We start from the raw sequence: 19,584 nt of genomic DNA, 5'->3' as shown, positions 1-19,584 counted from the left end.
TCCATCTGGTCCAGTGTGTCATTCAAAGCCATTGTTTCCTTGTTGATTTTCTGCTTAGATGATCTGTCCATTGCTATAAGTGGGGTGTTAAAGTCCCCTACTATTATTACTATCAATGAGTTTCTTTATTATTAATTGATTTATATATTTGGGTGCTCCAAGTAGGGAGCATAAATATTTACAATTGTTAGAGCTTGATGGATAGACCCTTTAATTACGATATAATGCCCTTCTTCATCTCTTTTACAGTCTTTGTTTGTCAAAGTATGACTAATCCAGGTTTCTTTTGATGTCCATTAGTATGATGATTAGTATGATGATGTTCTCCATCCACTCACTTTCAATCTGCAGGTGTCTTAGGTCTAAAATGAGTCTCTTGTAGGCAGTATATAGATGGATCTTTTTTTTTTTTATCCATTCTGATACCTTATGTCTTTCAATTGGGGCATTTAGTTCATTTACATTCAGAGTGATCATTGAGAGATATGATATCTAGTGCTATTGTGTTACTCGTAGAGTTGGTGTTTCTGGTGGGGTTCTCTGGTATTTTCTAGTATTTGTTGCTTTGGTTCTTTTTTTTTCTCCACTCACAAGAGGCCCCTTAAAATTTTTTACAGGGCTTGTTTAGTGGTCACAAACTCCTTTAATTTTTTGTTTGTCTGGGACGCTCTATCTCTCCTATTCTGAATGATAGCCTGGCTGGATAAAGAATTCTTGGCTGCATATTTTTCCCATTCAGCACATTGAATATATCCTTCCTTTCCTATTAGAGAAATGCAGATTTACATCACAATAAGATATTACATATCTATTAGAATTGTTAAAGAACATGCAGTGTATTGACTTTTGAAAAGGTTGTGGAGCAGCTGGAGGTCTCACATATTGCTGGTGGGAATTCAAAATGGTAGGGCCTCCTTGGAAAAATGTGACACTTTCTTGTGAAGTTAAACATGAATTTACTATACAATCTAGTGTTTTGACAGATATTCCCAAATTAAAATTTATGTTCACACAAAATTCTGTGGGGAAATGTATATAGTGGCTTTATAGTTATCAAAAACAGATACCCTTCAACTGGTGAATAGGCACACTGTGCTCCTTCCATATGATGGAATACTACCAGCAATAAAAAGGAATTAACTACATATTCACACAGTAGGGGTACATTTTAGTGGTATTATGCTAAATGAAAGTTACCAGCATCAAAAGCCTATATATTGTATGGTTCCATTTATATGACCTTCTGGAAAAAAAGATTGCAGAAATGAAAAATCCCTGGTTGCCGAGGACTGGGATAGAGTGTGACAGCATTTGGCAAGGATGATGAAACTGTATTTAAGTAATGGAAAGCTGTTCAGCTCATGGTGGTGAATGTACATTTTCCAAAATTCCAGTGTTTCACTTGGAAGTTAAAATTTTATCTTTGGTAACAAATGCTGTCAGTTGTTTTCCTTAAAGTTACTGGTTTATTTTGTTCAGATTTGGAAACTTTTTGCCATTTATTCAGTTCTATATAACCATAGCTTGTCAGTAGTTCTTTCAAGCAAAAACTGTGTGCAAAATGTGTACTTCCTATCTTGTCACACAGAATTTTTTAAAAACAGTTACTCGAGTCCAAATTTAATTATGTTAATAATTAATTTTAAGTAACAATTTAATTTTAATTAATAAATTAATTTTGCTTCTTCATTTAGGGCATTCTTAAATGAAAGAATGGCTCCTTATCGTCCTGTTTGGTGCCACCACTTTCATCTATGCCAGCAATTTTACCACAGTTGCTTTCACTGTGTATGCAAAGATGGTGAAAACAACAAACAAATAATGTCTTAATATTAATAGAAAAATGTATCGTTCTTGCAGATTTATTGCAAAGGTCTCAGGAACCACAGGAGGGATGCAGAAGACAGTTTGAGAACCTTCATTAAGGGGGTTAACTTTAATTGCTAATTTTTTTTGTTTGCTACAGTGTCATAGGATTGTATTTTCTAGGTAAAACTTTTTAAGCAGTCTTTAAAATTATGTATTTCGAAAGTGAAGCAAGATGAGCTAATATTCTGGTCTATTCCTTTTTCTGCAGTTCAAATACGCTCCACCAGGTGGCATCATATCTCTGCTTGTTACCAATTCTTCCTAAAAATGAAGACACAACTTTTGATAAAGAATTTCTTCTAGAATTGCTGGTAAATGTTAATATTCTTTAAGTTTTCCCCATCTCCAAGATGTGACTTGATACAGATTTTATCCTGGGCTAAAGGTTTTTGTCCGATTTCTCATCTGTTAGATTTCTTTTCTTGTCTCTTTTACCTTTTAAAACTTCTTTATGGCATGAATTTATTCCATGCAAACATTTATGAGCAGCTTCTGTGTCAGGCACTGGATTCAGGCATTGAGGCTAGATAGATAATTGACACCATTCCTTCCTTTTAGAGGTCATAGTTACACATACACACAGGTAATACATATATACGTTCGTATCTATCTAATGGTTTATTTTTAAAGTTTTTAAAATATGGTACCTTGAATATCAAGGCATACCTTTATCATTAGAAAACTCATGTAGATCTAGAAAAATTAAGTTATTGCTGACTTGGTGGCTTCAGAATTCTAAGGGATTTTTCAGTCTTTTGGGAAATAATGAACTTTAACAAACTAATACTTTTTGAGCAGCCCGGGTGGCTCAGCGGTTTAGCGCCACCTTCAGCCCAGGGTATGATCCTGGAGACCCAAGATCGAGTCCCACGTCAGGCTCCCTGCATGGAGCCCGCTTCTCCATCTGCCTGTGTCTCTGCCCCTCTCTCTGTGTCTCTCATGAATAAATAAATAAAATCTTTAAAAAAAAAAAAAAAACAACATACTTTTTTTGGTAAAGTTTTATTTTGTTTTCAGTGCAGTTTTAGGTTCACAGAAAAATTGAGGGAAAGAGATTTACTTTTATCTTTACCAAAATAATTCATAACATGCACAAATAATTATATCCCCACCACAAATTTTTAAGTTGTTCACAGTCTTCACTCGTACAAATAGTGGCACAGAATCTTTGTGCCCACATGTAGACATTTAGGAGAGGTACCTAGAAGTGAAATTGTTTGATTGAAGCATGTGCTTATTTAAAAGGTAAGATGCAGCCAAATTATCCTCTGAAAGATGTATGTTGCTACCAACAATGTATTGGAATGTGTCTCCTTACGCCCTTACCAAGATTGGATGTTATGAGTCATCCCAATTTCTGCCAGTTGCAGGAGTGAAAAAATAATAGCTTGTTTTAATTTTTTGTTTTTTTGTCTGCTATAGGTTGAGTCATTTTTAGTTTTTTTTTTATAACTCTACAAACATACACAGTGTGGGTGTGTATATGCATTTTTTTACATGTATGAAATCATAATGAGCACACAGTTTTGTGATTTATATTCCAAACTAATACTTTTAATATGGGGTGTAAAATATAGTCCTTTACTGTATAGAAGATGATAATGCTAGTTTTGGGTGTAGTAACCAGAAGCTATTGGTAGCAGGTGTTTTAAGCCTGACGACAGGTGTTTAAGTGCCAGTTGGAGAGAAATTCTTGGAGTTTTAATTTAATTCAAGTATAGAAAATACTTTTTTATTGATAAGTTTACTTGTGTGAAATGTATGTCTTACTTAGGTCACCATCTTTGCTTTCTTTTCATTATTTCTGACTACAAGTGTTTTCTAAAAAATTCCTTGTCCCATTTTCTGACAATGTGAAATCTTCTCTCATAAATCAAGTTTGGTGATTAATAATAAATCCTTACTATACAAAGACATGAGGATTTCTTTAGGAATGTTTCTAATGGAAAATAGGTTTAAGTATAAGGATAATCCTATGCCTTTTATAATCTTACAGCCAAGATTTCATCCTTGAAATTTAAATATTCATGCCAAAAAGAAAACAATTTTAAAAATTTATAGTGCTACAGCATTACCTTTCATTTCTTCTCTCTCCTAAAGGATTTCCTTAGGCTGTGGATTCTTTAATACCTGAATTATGATTTAAAAAAGTTGAAATATGTATATTGTTTAGATGATATCAGACTATTTTCTTTCCTAAAAAAATACTCCATCTACTGAAGAAAGTGTGACATATTTTTCACATGTATCATGATTTTAACACATTAATTAGGTAATAAGCTTATTTCTTTGTTTGAGATAGATGACTATAATATTAACAATGGAAATCTACATAAAGGTCATATAGTCCAACTCTTCATTTTACAAGGAAGACTGAGGCCAGATGTTTTTGCATGTATGGTTTTTTTAAAAAGATTTATTTATTTATATCTGAAAGAGACACACAGCATGAGGCGCAGGAGAGGGGAAGCAAGACTCCCCACTGAGCATGGAGCCCAGCACTGGGTTCTGTCTCCCAACCTGTGTTGATGACAGGTGATCATGACCTGTGTTGAAACCAAGAGTCAGACACTTAACCAACTGAGCCACCTAGGCGCTCCCAGGTTTTTAATAAACAAAGTTTACTACATTGTTTAATTAATATAGGAATGAAAACTATTTCTAGGATTTAGGGCTTAACGTTGGTGAATACTAAGTGCTGTAGTTTTTAAGGTCTTGGCATGTGCCAAGCACTTTGATGCTATTTTACAGTATTCCATTTCATTTTCATAAGAAACCTGAGAGGTGAGTGGTATTTTATCTGTTTTACGAAAAGGGAAGCTAAGATCAGGGAAGTTGAAGGAGCATGCCCAGCTTTTATGTAGCTCATACGTAAGAGGCACTTGGAGTTGAACTCTGATCTCTCTGATTCCAAAACCCCTCATAATTGGTACCTCTCCAATCTTTGATTTATGGAGAATACAGATTGGAAAAAAAACCCTCTTCGTTAAGTGCTACCATAACTGAAAGACCTGAAACTTCTCAACTTCTCATTCTATACTTTATGAATTTCTCCACAAATTATATTTTTATTTTAAAAAGATACTTCTAAAAAAATAATGAAATAAATAATTGAAAAGATACTTCTAACTTTCTGCATAATGTTTTTTTTGTTTGTTTTTGTTTTTTTTTTTTAGGTATCTCGTCATGAACGTCGAATTTCTCAAATTCAGCAGTTGAACCAGATGCCTTTGTATCCAACTGAGAAAATCATATGGGATGAAAATATTGTCCCAACTGAGTACTATTCTGGGGAAGGTATGGCAAAGAAGTATGGGATTCAGGTGTACCATGAAATTTAGTTTAGAATTTATCATATGTAACTGAAATTACTTCCTATCCTTAGGATAAATTTCTGGTACCCTTAAGTTCAGTTTTAAAGCTGTAAATTATTCAGTATTTTGAATACTTAGCATTAAGGATTTTTACTAAATTTAACCATGCCCGAGTGTGTGTGTGTGTGTGTGTGTATGTGTGTGTGTGTTGCACACATCTCAATATATATATTATTTGGATTATATATATGTCATCCTTTATAAAATATGACTGGAAGCATAAAACTATGTTTTAAGGAGACCTAATAGCATAGGAAGTATATCTCTCATTATGTCACTGTAAAAGGCTTTGCTTGGTAATGTCTTATTTTTCAAAGCCTTCTTTGGAAATTCATTTGAATTCCTTGTTTAAACCAACTAATGATGATCAAAAAATTGTCATTAGTTAATAATAAATCCTTAGTTTTGACTGCAAGTAGCTATTCCTTGGTTTGTTTACATATCTATTTTAACAGATTTGTTCTTAACTGCTTTTGTTCATCTGCCAGGGATGAGAATTTGCCACATTTAAGCATATGCTGAAGTACATTCTGACATATTTTGAAGGCATATTTCAAAAAAGAAATTCAGGAAATTTTTTGAACAACAGCGTTTAAAGACCTCACCAGTGGTAATTTATTTAAAAGAAAAATGGATACTTCAGAGTCATATCCTTAAAGTCATAACTTCAGTATACCCAGTACATCAAAATTATGCTAGATTTCAGAATAGATAGTCTTCATATTATTTTTTTGTTCTTACAAAGGTCAGTGCCTTGTTTTTTCACTTTTCCAACTTGTTCACACTAAAAGATTATGACTTGTATGTATGACATTTAACTCTTTGTCTAATCAGTTCTTAAAAGGCAAATACCACTTATATTTTGTCTTGTCAGTCCTGAGCTTATATGTCCTTGAACATATACAGTCTTACATCTAGCTTTTGGTGCTATTCAGTGATGCCGCTCTGAGTATAAAACTATATATTTATTCATCGTTTTATCACCTACCTATGCATCGATGTCTTACACATTTTTTAATTTTTTAAATGTCTTTTGCTTCACAAATGCCCTCTGTATCCCTTCCTTTTCTTTTGAAGAACTTGAGTTTTTTTTATCTGTAGTTTCCCACAGTCTAGTTTTTTTAATTGACTACTCAGTGTACAGTCGAATGTGTCTCTCTGCTCTTTATTTTTCTTGCATATTGGCAGCTGAATGCAGAGATTTGGTCAGACTGAGTTTTTATCTCTGGCAAGATTCTTGGTAGTGCTATATTCTTTAATCAGAGGCACAGAATGTCTGATTGTTTTTGTGTGTGTGTGAGATACAAGTAGCCATTGCTGCTTGATGGCTAGATTTAATTCAGTGACAGTTGCAAAATGGTGACATTTTAATTATAATTTTTTTTAATAAAATGATACTTTCCAAAAAGATATGTTCCCTTAGCCTCTGGCCTGAAAGATACTTAGATTAGAATTACTAACATAAATGGTATGAAATTTTTTTGCGTTGATGTTTTTTGCCATTAGGTTCATTATTGCTTTGGTAAGAATGGATACAGATGATGAAAGTAATATGATTTTCCAGTAAAATATGTTTATTTTGAGGTTTGGTTTTTCTTAACCTTTTAGGTATTGCAGCTGAATGCTTGTTCACTTATTATTCAAGGGAAAGAGCGGTTAATGAATGTATTAGAAAGAATATTGTTCATTAATATAGTCAGAAAAGGGAAGTAGCTCCAGGAATAACATAACCAATACCTTATCCATAAAGTATAGCCAAAAGGCAACGATTCAGAGCACAATAGTACTCACTGGAGGTAGATTAATACATTGTAACATACTAATTAACTTTCATGATAAATTTGTCATGGGCTTAGTTTATGGTCAGTATTTACTTCGAGCTTTGCCAAATATAAATTACAGGGTAAAGAATTTTTAAACTACCCGAGACTGTTAATTTTAAGTATATTCAGATACTTTTTAGAAGCCTTTTTGTATGTGAATCATCGATGCATGGTATACGTATTCGTGAGATTTATCCTTCCTTTCCAGCTCTTAATAGATAGCATTTGTTAACTTGGTTTTTCAATTCCTGTGTGAAAATAAAAATAGGACCTTATCAAATATGCTATATTGCAGACATCATTAAATTAAACTCTTACCAAATTTGTAGTACATTTCTTTATACATAGTGTAGCTGTCTGATTAAAAGCATAATTCAATTGTGAATACTGCTTTCTTTTTCAGGTTGTCTTGCTCTTCCCAAGTTGAATTTGCAGTTTTTGACTCTTCATGATTACCTCCTAAGGAACTTTAATCTCTTCCGCTTAGAATCAACTTATGAAATTAGGCAGGACATTGAGGATAGTGTCAGCAGAATGAAGCCATGGTTAGTAAATTGGTTCCACTTGTAATGAAGAGATGCAAACAGTGACTGATATACCTCTATCAGAAACCTCATGAGTATATTTAGAAATAGTATGCCTGGCAGGAAGATGCCCTCCAAAATAGGAGATATTTACTCTGAGAAATTCTCTAATATGGATTAGAGTATTTCAAAAGTACTAAAATATAAAATATGTATCTGGGTACTTGAGGGTGGTACTGAGGGACTGAGAATAAGGGAAGAGAGGTCTTATTCTTGGGGGATAGAGAGGGAGAAATGAAGAGGAGAGTAGTAGGTTGGACATTAGCAAAAGAGGAAATAGAAGGTATGAGCTGACCACCAGGACTGTACTAGGGCAGGATAGTTTAAATCCTGGAAGCTCATGATAAAGGGGTCTTCTACTATAACTGCTCTGTGGCTGTCACCAGGATCTCAGTTAGCCTTTCTAAGGGACCTGGCAAGAGATGAGGAGCATTGCTGAGCATCACAGGGAAATCAAATGTTGGAAAGTCTTCCCAGGTCCTCCATCTGTATTACCTTGAAGAGACTTAAACCATCAGAATTTACTTTGGGGACCATTTGAGTAGGTCTCATTATGTGAGGAAGTCTTCTGTTTAAAATCAACTCCCCACATGCTTGCTTATGTCTGGAATTCTGTTAGTGAAGAAAAGACTTCCATTCTAGTTATTGAAGGCAGCTCTGCATTATGAGATCTGTGGTGGTCAGTTTTGCTTTTTAGATATGACTGACTTGAGATAAATGCCCTTCATTCACTGTTTCATTCTAAGCATGAAATTGGTGAGAGTAAGTTATATATCACAAGTGACTAAAAGCTAGTAAAATTAATTCTATAAAATGAGTTTTTATTACATTCTCGTCATAGCATGCATACGCACACAATAATACTGCATTCTTTATGAAAAGCCTCAGTTTTTGAATGTGAACAGATTCAGGTGTCTTTTAGGCTTCTCCGCTTACTAATTACAGAGAGCTACATGGACACTATGATTATGATCTATTTTTTTTCCACTTCCACATTTTATTTTATTTCATACACAGTTCTATTTTTTAATTAATTATTATGTGAAAAGTTATTCTGGGTGAAACTATAAAACACAACATAAAGTATTTTCAACTTAATAATCAGTTGAGTCAGTAGGCAGGCTAGCACTGTGAAGTTTGTATACTCATTGGCTGATCATCCCTGCCCACAGCTTTGCTGGAATTATTGCCCATTGTTTGGACCCTGGGGGAGTGCTTGATCAGAAAGCTTCCTTTCAATTTTATGGTTACCTTGGGTTTACATGCTCAGATTCTGGACCTAATTTTGGCCATTTTGCAAACTAGGGATTTACTAACTAGCAGTTTATCAAATAAAATTCCCTTATATTTTACTCAAATGCCAAATAAAGCAAAAATACTTAGAGTTCTTATGGTCTATTAATAAAGGACATTTTTTTTAACTTACATTATTTTCTGCTAAGGGAAAGAAAATGTCACTTTTGGGAGTTAACTTGTGATAATACGTTTTTCTGGATTTTCATTCCTAATTGCCCATCATTGAAGGCTGTTAAAAATGATGAGATCTAAAAAGAGGCCAGGCTCTCTTTCTTTTTCCTGTGTGCTGAATGTGGAAAGGTAGAGGCATTTTTACTCAGTGCATGTAACTAACGATCATGTTTTCTGGCTGCTCTAAGCACAGAGGAACATGAGAGAGAATGTACTTCTGAGGGGCAGAAATCTGTCCTTTTTAATGCTTCATGTTACAGGTAGATTTTATAAGGGAGGAGAAAAGTGTTGGGGAAAATAGATGAGTGGTTGCCTGGGGGTAGGAACAGGATCAACTATAGTCAGATAAGAGGGATCTTTTACACATAGGATGGAAATGTTCTCAAAATGGATTGTGGTGACGGATGCACAACTCTGCAGATGTACTAAAAATCATTGGATTGTGCATTTATAATGAATGAATTTAATGATATGTAAACTGTACTGTAGTAAAGTTGTAAAAAATAGAGGAGGTAATCATTATTATTAGTTTCACTCTTTGATGTTGTGAAGTTCTACAGTTTTTTTCTTCTGACACAAAGCCTTTACCTGGCATTTTTTCTTTATCTGTGTAAGCATGTCATTTTTGGCAGTACTTTCCAGTTTTGGAGTGCTGCTGCTATATTTATGTTACAGATTTCCCAGATACACTACTTAATGTAAAAGCTAAAGTACTAGTTAGACTAACATAAAAAAGATTGGGTGTTTGAATGTTAGTGATTCTGGTTATTACAACTAGCTTGATTATTTTTACCCCCAGTTCATGGCAGTATGTTTTACATGATTTAAATATTATGCCCTAAAGCAAGCATTTGCATAGATCTCATTTGTTGATTTTTGATTTTTAAAATTCTAGTTTGTCCTAAAACAGCTTGTAGAAATACCTAAATACATAAATAAGATGTAAACAGTTGAGACTATCTCGATGAAGAGAGGAAAAGGATAAGAATTATAATAATCTATAATAATTTTAATATATATTACAATAATCTAGATCACTCTATTATTATTATAATAGATGATCCTTTGACAAAATGCCTCCACTCTTACGCTTATAGAGTTACCTTTTTTTCTGTTTGTGTAGGGGATACTCCTCTCTACTTATCTCTTTATTGGACCGTATTTGTCTTTTCACGCTAATGAATATATTTCCTATATATCAGGATTTAGTTTCCTTTTTTTTTTTTTTCTTTTAATTTAGAAATAAGAGTTACTAATGTCAGGGCTTACTAGCTAAACGTATGTTCCTCACTAATTTTAGTTGGCTAAAAATTGGGGGAAAGTCATTTTTTGTTTGAGTAATCATGCACTTTTTTGGTTTTCAGGCAGTCTGAGTATGGTGGTGTAGTGTTTGGTGGTTGGGCACGAATGGCCCAGCCCATTGTGGCTTTCACTGTAGTTGAGGTTGCGAAGCCCAACATAGGTGAAAACTGGCCAACTCGAGTTCGTGCAGATGTTACCATCAATTTGAATGTCAGAGATCACATCAAAGATGAATGGGAAGGTAATTTTCTATTTCAAAACATAAAATTACGCTTTTACGTTTTCAGTTAATAGACTTTCACTTAGAAAATTGTCAAAGCACTTTTACTAAACATTACCCTTCTAAACATTTATGAAATTTTATCTTTAAAAATTGTCTTTATGATTACTAGTAGTAAAAGTATCAAGGATCATACAAGAATAATTAAATGTCTTAATAATTTAATAAAAAACATAAAATAGCATGCGTATCACAGTATTTTGAAAATTATGGATTGCAAAGCTGAGAGAAGAGCTCTTTAAATCCCAAATTTAATAAAATAATATTTATGAATTTGTAGGATCGATATAAAAAAGAAGCAAAATATTACTGTTCACTAAAGAAAGGAGGGAAACCCACATATCACTTGCATGCATGTAGAGTTAATAAGGAAAATTAGCATTCTTAAGAGATAATAAAAGCTGCCAAACTGAAGAGAATAGGGATACATACAATTGCTGAAAAATAAAGATATAAAATCAAAATTAGACAACCTCAAAAGCAATTTTAAGGGGATCTGGTAAAACAACTCAGAAAGAAATAATAATAGTTTCACTATTTGCATCAAAGGGAGGAAGTCAGATAAAGAATTAGTGATATTAAGTATATTCAAGGATAAATAACAGATGCAGAGAAATTAGATGAGTTATTTCCCCTGTTCTTTCCAGGCAAGATTTTAGGGACAGGAGTTCCACAAGAAATTTTATTTAGAGGCAGATATGTTCAGAGTTACTAAGCCAAGTAAAAAGTAAAAACATTGATAACACCTGTGCCAGAAATGACACATGACCTAATTTTTAAGTGGCACTTTAAATTTTTCTCTCAGCTGTCTTACGAGAGCTCTTGCTTGCTGTCCATTGTGAGAAACAGTAGCTGGTAGATTTTATCTCCTTCCACCTTCTTGGCATGCCAGAAGAAAAGCGATAGTCCCTTGATGGATCAGTTTTCAGAAATTATTGCTCCCGATATAGCTATTTATAACCAAGGGACTATATGATATGTTTATCCATTAATTCTGAAGGAATCCAGCAGCAAAGCTGGCCACATGTTTAACAAATGGCCACTGTAGTGGGTGTAGTTTGTGACAATGTTTTTGTGATTCCTGTATCCTTCAAAAGAGTTCCAATCTAATCTAATGTGTTACACATCTTGAGTACTATCTTTATGATTGTAAACCTTAAGAAGGACATTAAGTTACTGGAGAAGGTTTTACACTTACTACCTTTGACATATAAGAAGGCATTAAAATAAACACTATTTTACAACACAGTTACCTATACTCCTTTGTTACTTTGGAGACTTCTATCAGGAGGACATTACACGGTCTCCTTTTTTTTGCCCCCCCATTCATTCTTTTAAACATAGGTCTCTGGTAGAATGAGAAATGTAATGGATATATTTCATGTGTGAGAGAGGGAACAATAGGGTATCGTAGAATAAATAGGTGGTTCATTGTAGGGGGCATGGTGGGGAGAAAAATGTTTTCTGAGAGGCCAGAGCCTATGTTCATCATAGATGGAGTAACTAAATAGAAAATAGAGGCAAAAAAATGAGAGGGAGATTTTTTTTTTTTTTTTGAGAGGGAGATTTTATAAGTAGTAGTGAATATTGTCCTGTAGAAACAATAGTTTTGAAGACGTTAAGCTAAATATATAAAACATTCTTGTTCCTTCAAAAATTCAGGCCCTCATCTTCTCCATTATCCCATTTTAAATTAAGGAAACAATTAATGAAACAAATGCTGGATTTTGCTCCAGAAGGCATAGCCAAGATGGAGTGGATACAAATGGTTGAAAGGAAAAAGGTAGTTGAGCTCTCTATTACGTAGGGTTTTTTTTTTAATGTAGATCTGACATGTCCCACAATAAAATGATCTGCCTTTGTAGGGAATAGGCAGTCATCCCTTAGTGATGCCAAGAAGTGACATTGGTAGGGACTGCATTACTTCTCAGGACCACCTCTTGGACTCTACTAAGACTTACACGTTGTAATGAATTAGGCAGATCAGAAGTACTAAAGGCAGTACAGCTCAGATAGTAGAACAGTTTTCATTCCTGTTGCTTCTCCTGCTTTATGTAGAATTGGCTGGGAACTAAAGAAGTCATTATTATGAATCAGAGCAATTATTACTAGTACACTTAAACCCTGCTCCATATTAAAACAAACCAGAATGGTCCAATAATGTTAGCCACACACTGACACTGCTGATTTGATTTAGTTGTATATCTTATTACCAAGGTTATGAGCAAACAAAATGTTTAAGCTTTCATTTGTATCATATAGTAGCTAATAAAACTAATCAGGAAAGAAATGAAGGTTAAATGGCATGACGTTATATGGATATGTGATTTAAGTTATGTCCCTTGTCTTTCCATGTCTCTACTTCTAAAGGAACTGGGGATCCAGTTGAGTCCAGTATTGGGTCTAATGACTGAGAAGCTAATGGACTTTGGCAAAGTTTCCTATTTCTTGACATTTATTTATAAAAAGTATTTGCCAAATGAAACTATATATATTCAACCTTGTTTTCAATATGGTATCTATAAACAATGCTTTTGTGCCTTGATGAATTATTCTTGAGTTGACCTCTTTCAGGGAATGCAGTTAGACTGTTGTTAGAATGACAATGATGGATGGTTTAAACTGATGTTAGAAATCTGCTGAATATGATATAGATGGATTATATGCCAACCATATTTTCGGTTACTTATTAAGAATGCTAAAAATAAGAATGATGATGAGCATCCAATTTTGGAGCTGTAACATGACTTGGAGGGCTTATTCAGTAATATATTCATGGCATAAACGTCTCAAATTTTAATATAAAGAGAACTTTTCATTTTAATTATTCCTGTCAGACATTGAATTTTAAAGATTATAGGAATACCCACAATTACAGTGCAAATCATTGTTCACCTCTGGTATTTTAAATGTTTCTTACATCTCTTAAGATGATGAGAATTTGCCAACAAAAGACTGAAAACCGTAACATTCTAATAAGTGAAAATGTCTTTGTGTTTTACCAGGTCTTCGTAAGCATGATGTATGTTTTTTAGTTACTGTACGTCCCACAAAACCTTACGGTACTAAGTTTGACCGGAGGAGACCTTTTATTGAGCAGATTGGCCTGGTTTATGTCAGAGGCTGTGAAATCCAGGGCATGCTAGATGATAAAGGCCGTGTCATTGAAGACGGTATGGCAATCTATGTTTTTGAAAGAGAATTTGTACATAATGATGTTTCTGTGCCTTTTTTCTTTATGCATCTTAGGTAATATTTTTTTTAGTTATTTTACATACTAAATCAACACAAAGGATTATATGTATAATATGTGTAAGGTACCTGCTACCCACTTTTAGAAATAAATAATATGGTTTCTAAACTTTTTGTTAGCTATTGGAAAGGACAAGATCTTTTGAAATTACCTTTATTTAAAACTTCCCTTTATAATACTTTATAATATTGCTTTCTAAAATCTCTAATACCTCTCATGATATATTTGCCAATTTTTCCTTCTTAAGTTTTATTGATTTGATTCAGTGACTCTGAATTGGACTCTCCCTGCATTTTGAAATGTATGGTGGTATTTATCTTTTCATGTGCACAGGGTAGAGGTAAGGGTTGGTGAGCTATTAGCATTTGATGGATGACACCTAGGGATGCTAAACATTGAAACAGAGCTACCTTGGGGTGCTTGGGTGGTTCAGTTAGGCATCAGACTCTTGATTTCGACTCAGGTCATGATCTCAGGGTTGTAAAATCAAGCCCCACATCAGGCTCTGTGCTGAGCACAGAGCACGTGCTTAAGATTCTCTTCTCTCCCTGTCTCTCTGCCCTTCTCCCACCCACTCCGCTCTCTCTCTCACAAAAAAATTTAAAAGGGCAGTTTAAACAGAATTGCCTCATAAAAGGAATTGTCATACCTAACATGCAGACATCACCCCATTAGAAATACCACCTTACAGAACTGTCAGCTCTTTGATTTCTTAGGCTTAATCAATGACTTTTCTTTGAAATTCTTTCTGTTATCCTTTTTTGTCATACTTACTGTTAAATTACAAGTACATCTATCTATGTCCAGTGCTTATTTTCCAATTTGTTTATGAAACTTCTCTCAGAACTTGAATTAATTTCTACCTCTGATTTTAAGATTGCACCACTGCTAAAAGTGCTGGTAATTAAACTGATCTTATGGCTAGAATAAAAGAAGATGGGAAAGATGGAGTAAACATATGGCCATATATTGGGACCAGAGTTAGAGGGCTCTGACCTTTCAGCCATTAGTATATAAAATTTCCATTCACACTGGTGATCAGTCAAGTGCTTACTATATGTAAGGCAGTAATGGAGCTATGAGTAACTAACAGAAGTAAAGTTGTTTGACTTCCAAGGCTTTTAGTTTGGTTGAGGATATATACAGATAATTGCAGTCCATGGCATTGCATCATAAACATTACATGACTGTTCTGGGAAAAAAAATAGTAAGAATTTAGGGAAAGGAGAAGATATTTTCAGCTTCTAGGCATTTGAAATGAGTAGATAACTTTCTAGTTAGGGAATGACTGGAGTTCGATGTGGACAGTTTATTCATCATTTCTAGAAAAGGAATATTGCTAACTTCAGTACTTGAAAAGTACATGTTTCACTTATCAGACTTCCTCAAAATGTCTAGGACCTGAGCCAAGACCCAATCTTAGAGGAGAGTCAAGGACATTTAGAGTGTTCTTGGACCCAAACCAGTATCAACAAGATATGACCAATACTATACAAAATGGAGCAGAAGATGTGTATGAAACTTTCAATATCATAATGAGGAGAAAACCAAAGGAAAATAACTTTAAGGTAATTTTTAGGCTATATAACTATAAATGTACCATGTCCAATTTGAATAACTTCTAAAACATAAATACATAGATTCTAGGTAAAAGAATGTTTTGTTAAGAAAATGATCATTGCTTTTATTCTGATTCTAAACAATTCTCTTATTTTCTTAAAATAAGCTTAATAAATTTTCTTTGGCTTTTATATTTAGTCTACATGTTGTCATTTGATGAGTTTAGAAACTTACAATATAAATTAATCCAGGTCAGTCTCTTTCATTGCTTTTTGTCAATTAAATGCTCAGGATAGCCAGTATAAAGCAAAGCAAACTGCTTATTTGTCTACTGGGAGTTCTTTTTTAAATCAAAAGAAAGTGTACTTCCAAATCACTTTATGAATACAGATGTGAAACCTCAGAGCTCTGAATTACTTTATGATATAATGTGTTTTACTCATTGGCAGGAAAAGGGAGGTTTGGGGGCTACAGAATTTTACTTTTATAACAATGAGCTAAGGAGTTTTGATAAAAGAAGATTTTTTAAAAATTATTTGAAACTATATTATAAAATGTAAACATGGAATGGTTTTAACATTTGGTGTTACTACCTTCTGCAAATACATGTCTTTCTCTCCCCCCTCCTGTACATTATCAGTTTATTATCTTTTTTTTTTTTTTGCCTGTTTTTGTGATTAAAAAAAGAAGACTTCATATACAAAGGGATTTATTTGCCCATTTTACCCTATTGTTGAAGAAAAAACAGTGGAAGTACTCTTGATTTCTTTTTGTCTTACTGTACCTCCAGTCTGTCAGTCAGTCTGGTTAGCTCACCACCTCCACTGACACCCCATTCAAGACACCATCATCTCTCACATCCCTGCTTCCATTCTCGACTGCTCTTCCCCTTCTGCTAGTCTCCACAGAGTGACAGAGTGACTGAATATAAATTATGCCTTGGTCCCCCTGTTGAACAGTCTTTAATGATTTCCCATCTCACAGTAGAAAATTTTTCTCATAACCCAAAAGGCTCCTTCATTATCTGTCCTCTGGCCACCTCTCTCGACATCATTTTCCCTTTCCCTGATTCACTCCATGCCAGATGTGCTGACCTTTTTGCTGTCCTTTAAAAATCCAAGCCTTTGTCCATGGTGTTCCCTCTACCAACACAGTCTTCCTCCCAGGTATTTACATGGTTCGCTCCCTTACTGTATAATGTCAACTTTGCTTAGATATTAACTCCTAAGTGGATTGTCTTTATTTTTCATCACAATCTTTATTATACCTGATGACTATGTATTTGTTATTTATCTGACTTCACATTAGAATGCAGGTCTGTGAGGGTAAGGTCTCTATTTTGTTTGTCTCTGTTTTGTTTTTCAGTAAATTGAATTTCAGTCACTTTACTAAAAATGAAAAAAGTTCCTTATGTTCATTCATTTGACCATTTTATTTAATACCCACTGTGTGTCTGACATTATGCTAAGTTGTGTGGAGCCAGTAAAGATGAGTAAGACACAGCTTGTATTTTTAAAGAGTTTAGACTAGTAATAAGGGAAGTTAAAAATATTAACAAATAACTGCCATGAAATGTTAGAAGTTGCCAAAAGTCATCAGAAGAATGCAGGTAAAAGTGTCATGGAAGAGGTATCCGGCTGGCTCAGTCAGAATAGCAATGTGACTCATGGTCATGAGTTCAAGCCCTGTGCTGGGTGTGAAGACTATTAAAAAAATAAACTTTAAGAAACAATAACAAAAAAGTATCATGGGAAGTCAAAAGAGGCATTCAGATTCCCATCCAAGAAACAAGGGGCAGTGATGAATTCTGCTGTGTTTGGGAAAGGATGAATGCTCTTTTGGTGTCTTTGGTATTTCACTATATACTCAGGCAGCATCCCTTATTTCTTTCTCTCTTTTCCAATTCGTACAGCCTGTTCTTACCTGGATATTTTATTTCTTGCCTGAATAGTTTCCTCTGCCCTACCCCTATCTCTGTCCTCGTCAGTCACCTGTTTTTCATATTGCTTCCACTGATCATTTCAGTCAGCTTCTCAAAACATTTCTGACTTTCCATTAATGATGAAATAAACCAAAGCTCCTTTGCAGATCCTTTGCTTTCAGCTAAATTGAAATGTATTATTTACCATATTCTGCTGCTTTGTGTCATTGCTGAGGACATATATCATCTCCCTACTAAAATTTTCATTTTCTTAGGGAGTAGAGCACTTGTCTTACCTATTATTATGTAAACATACTCATTTATCTGTCCATCCGATGATATATCCATCTCATAGTCAAACTTCTAGATCCCTGCTCTCATGGAAATGATATTCTAGTGGGAATTAGATAAATGATAAACAGAAGGTGATGTGAGGAGAGTGTGATTAACATGCACTGTCCTCTTACTTTGTTATCCTGTTGGAGTGTATAGCATTTATGTTATAAACATGGCTGGTTTGATTATTTTATTCTTAGTAATTAATAGCCTAGCCTTCTGGTTTCCATATATGGCATAGATCACTTAGTCAAAGTAATTATTGGAAAGTCTGAGAGCTTGCCTTAACTTTGGAATTTTGACAATGTATGTTAACTACTCTAATGACTATTTATTGTAGAATGTTTCATTCTGAAAATTATTTGACATTTCGCTTTTATCATTTTGTCTACTTCATTTTTATTTATGACTTTTTTCTAAGAGTGTTATTTTAATATTTTTAAATTATGTTTCACAATTGAGGCATATGTTAACATGCTTCTGCTTGTGTGTCATCTTAGCATTGAGGAACTATGGAATATAAAAAGAGAAAACTCAGTGAATTTCTAAGAGGAAGCATCCTCTTCATGGTTTTATTCTATAATATTTTCTTCTTGTGTAATCCTGATCTGATTTTCATTCTACACAACAGGAGTCAAGTGATGAACTCATTTATGACATTCTCTCTAAATGAACTCCTAACGGATAAACTGTCCTTGCTAAGTTTGGTCTTTTGTTTAACTCAGTGTATGGTATCAGCTGAAAATATAACTGTTGATTCAGTCTAGCCAAGCACCTGTCAGCAGAAAATAGCTTCTTGCTCTGAAACACTTGGGAATTCTGGATTAGTGCAGCTAACTCTGCGTTCCATTGAAGTGCAAATGTTTGAGATGGCTTCTTGACACAACCCTTTTCTGTCTTTTCACTGACAGGCTGTGCTGGAGACCATCAGGAACCTGATGAATACTGATTGCGTGGTACCTGACTGGCTGCATGACATCATTTTAGGTTATGGAGATCCAAGTAGTGCACATTATTCAAAAATGCCCAATCAGATTGCCACTCTTGATTTCAATGATACATTTCTTTCCATTGAGCATTTAAAAACCAGCTTTCCTGGTCATAATGTTAAAGTAACTGTGGATGACCCAGCTCTACAGATACCCCCTTTCAGGTAAAGTCAGAACTGGCTGTACTCCTTTCAAGCTTTCTGTAGCCAGTGTGAACTAGGCCATAGGACTATAGCTAGAGCTTTGAATATTGTGATTTTGTTTGAGCAGTCTTTACCTTCACCATATAATGACTGGGATAAACTTATTTTATTTGACTCTGTTCCTAAATTCTTAGTGCATAAAACATTTTTATGACCATAATAAAAGTAGCCTCACATCTAATGAGGGATCTGTATATATACTTGTCGGAAGAGTATTACATAAACATATTTATAGAATGTGACTAAAGAAATATGTCTTTGTATATTATGTATAATCTGGTATATTTCCTAATTAGTGGACATAGTCATGGAATGTTAAATTTCTTTAGTTTTCAGGAAAAAATTATATTTTTCTTTTTAAGCTTGCTTGCTTACTTACATAAATGTTAAATATTCACAATGTAGTTATATCTCATGTTAAAGGAGCTTTGGTTTTAATTTTGAGTAGAGGGATGCCTGGGTGGTTCAGCAGTTGAGCCTCTGCCTTTGGCTCAGGGTGTGACCCTGGAATCTGGAATCAAGTCTCGCATCAAGCTCCCTGCGAGGAGCCTGCTACTCCCTCTGCCTGTGTCTCTGCCTCTCTCCCTCTGTGTCTCTCATGAATAAATAAATAAATCTTTAAA

The 19,584-nt window shown here is 34.3% G+C and overlaps 1 protein-coding gene across 1 annotated transcript in view; it reads left to right on the top strand.

Moving 5' to 3' along the window:
* The window catches only part of AQR (aquarius intron-binding spliceosomal factor), a 99,413-nt gene that overhangs the window by 46,353 nt on the left and 33,476 nt on the right, over positions 1–19,584 (top strand). The window contains exons 14-20 of the mRNA XM_038579970.1: positions 2,078–2,180; positions 5,046–5,166; positions 7,470–7,611; positions 10,482–10,660; positions 13,705–13,872; positions 15,351–15,520; positions 18,681–18,922. Of these exons, the coding sequence (XP_038435898.1) occupies positions 2,078–2,180; positions 5,046–5,166; positions 7,470–7,611; positions 10,482–10,660; positions 13,705–13,872; positions 15,351–15,520; positions 18,681–18,922 (1,125 nt within the window). The remainder of the gene's footprint in view (positions 1–2,077; positions 2,181–5,045; positions 5,167–7,469; positions 7,612–10,481; positions 10,661–13,704; positions 13,873–15,350; positions 15,521–18,680; positions 18,923–19,584) is intronic.

This window comes from Canis lupus, chromosome 30, assembly GCF_011100685.1.
Source record: "Canis lupus familiaris isolate Mischka breed German Shepherd chromosome 30, alternate assembly UU_Cfam_GSD_1.0, whole genome shotgun sequence".
NCBI lineage: Eukaryota > Metazoa > Chordata > Mammalia > Carnivora > Canidae > Canis > Canis lupus.
This window is presented reverse-complemented; position numbering and strand designations above follow the sequence as displayed.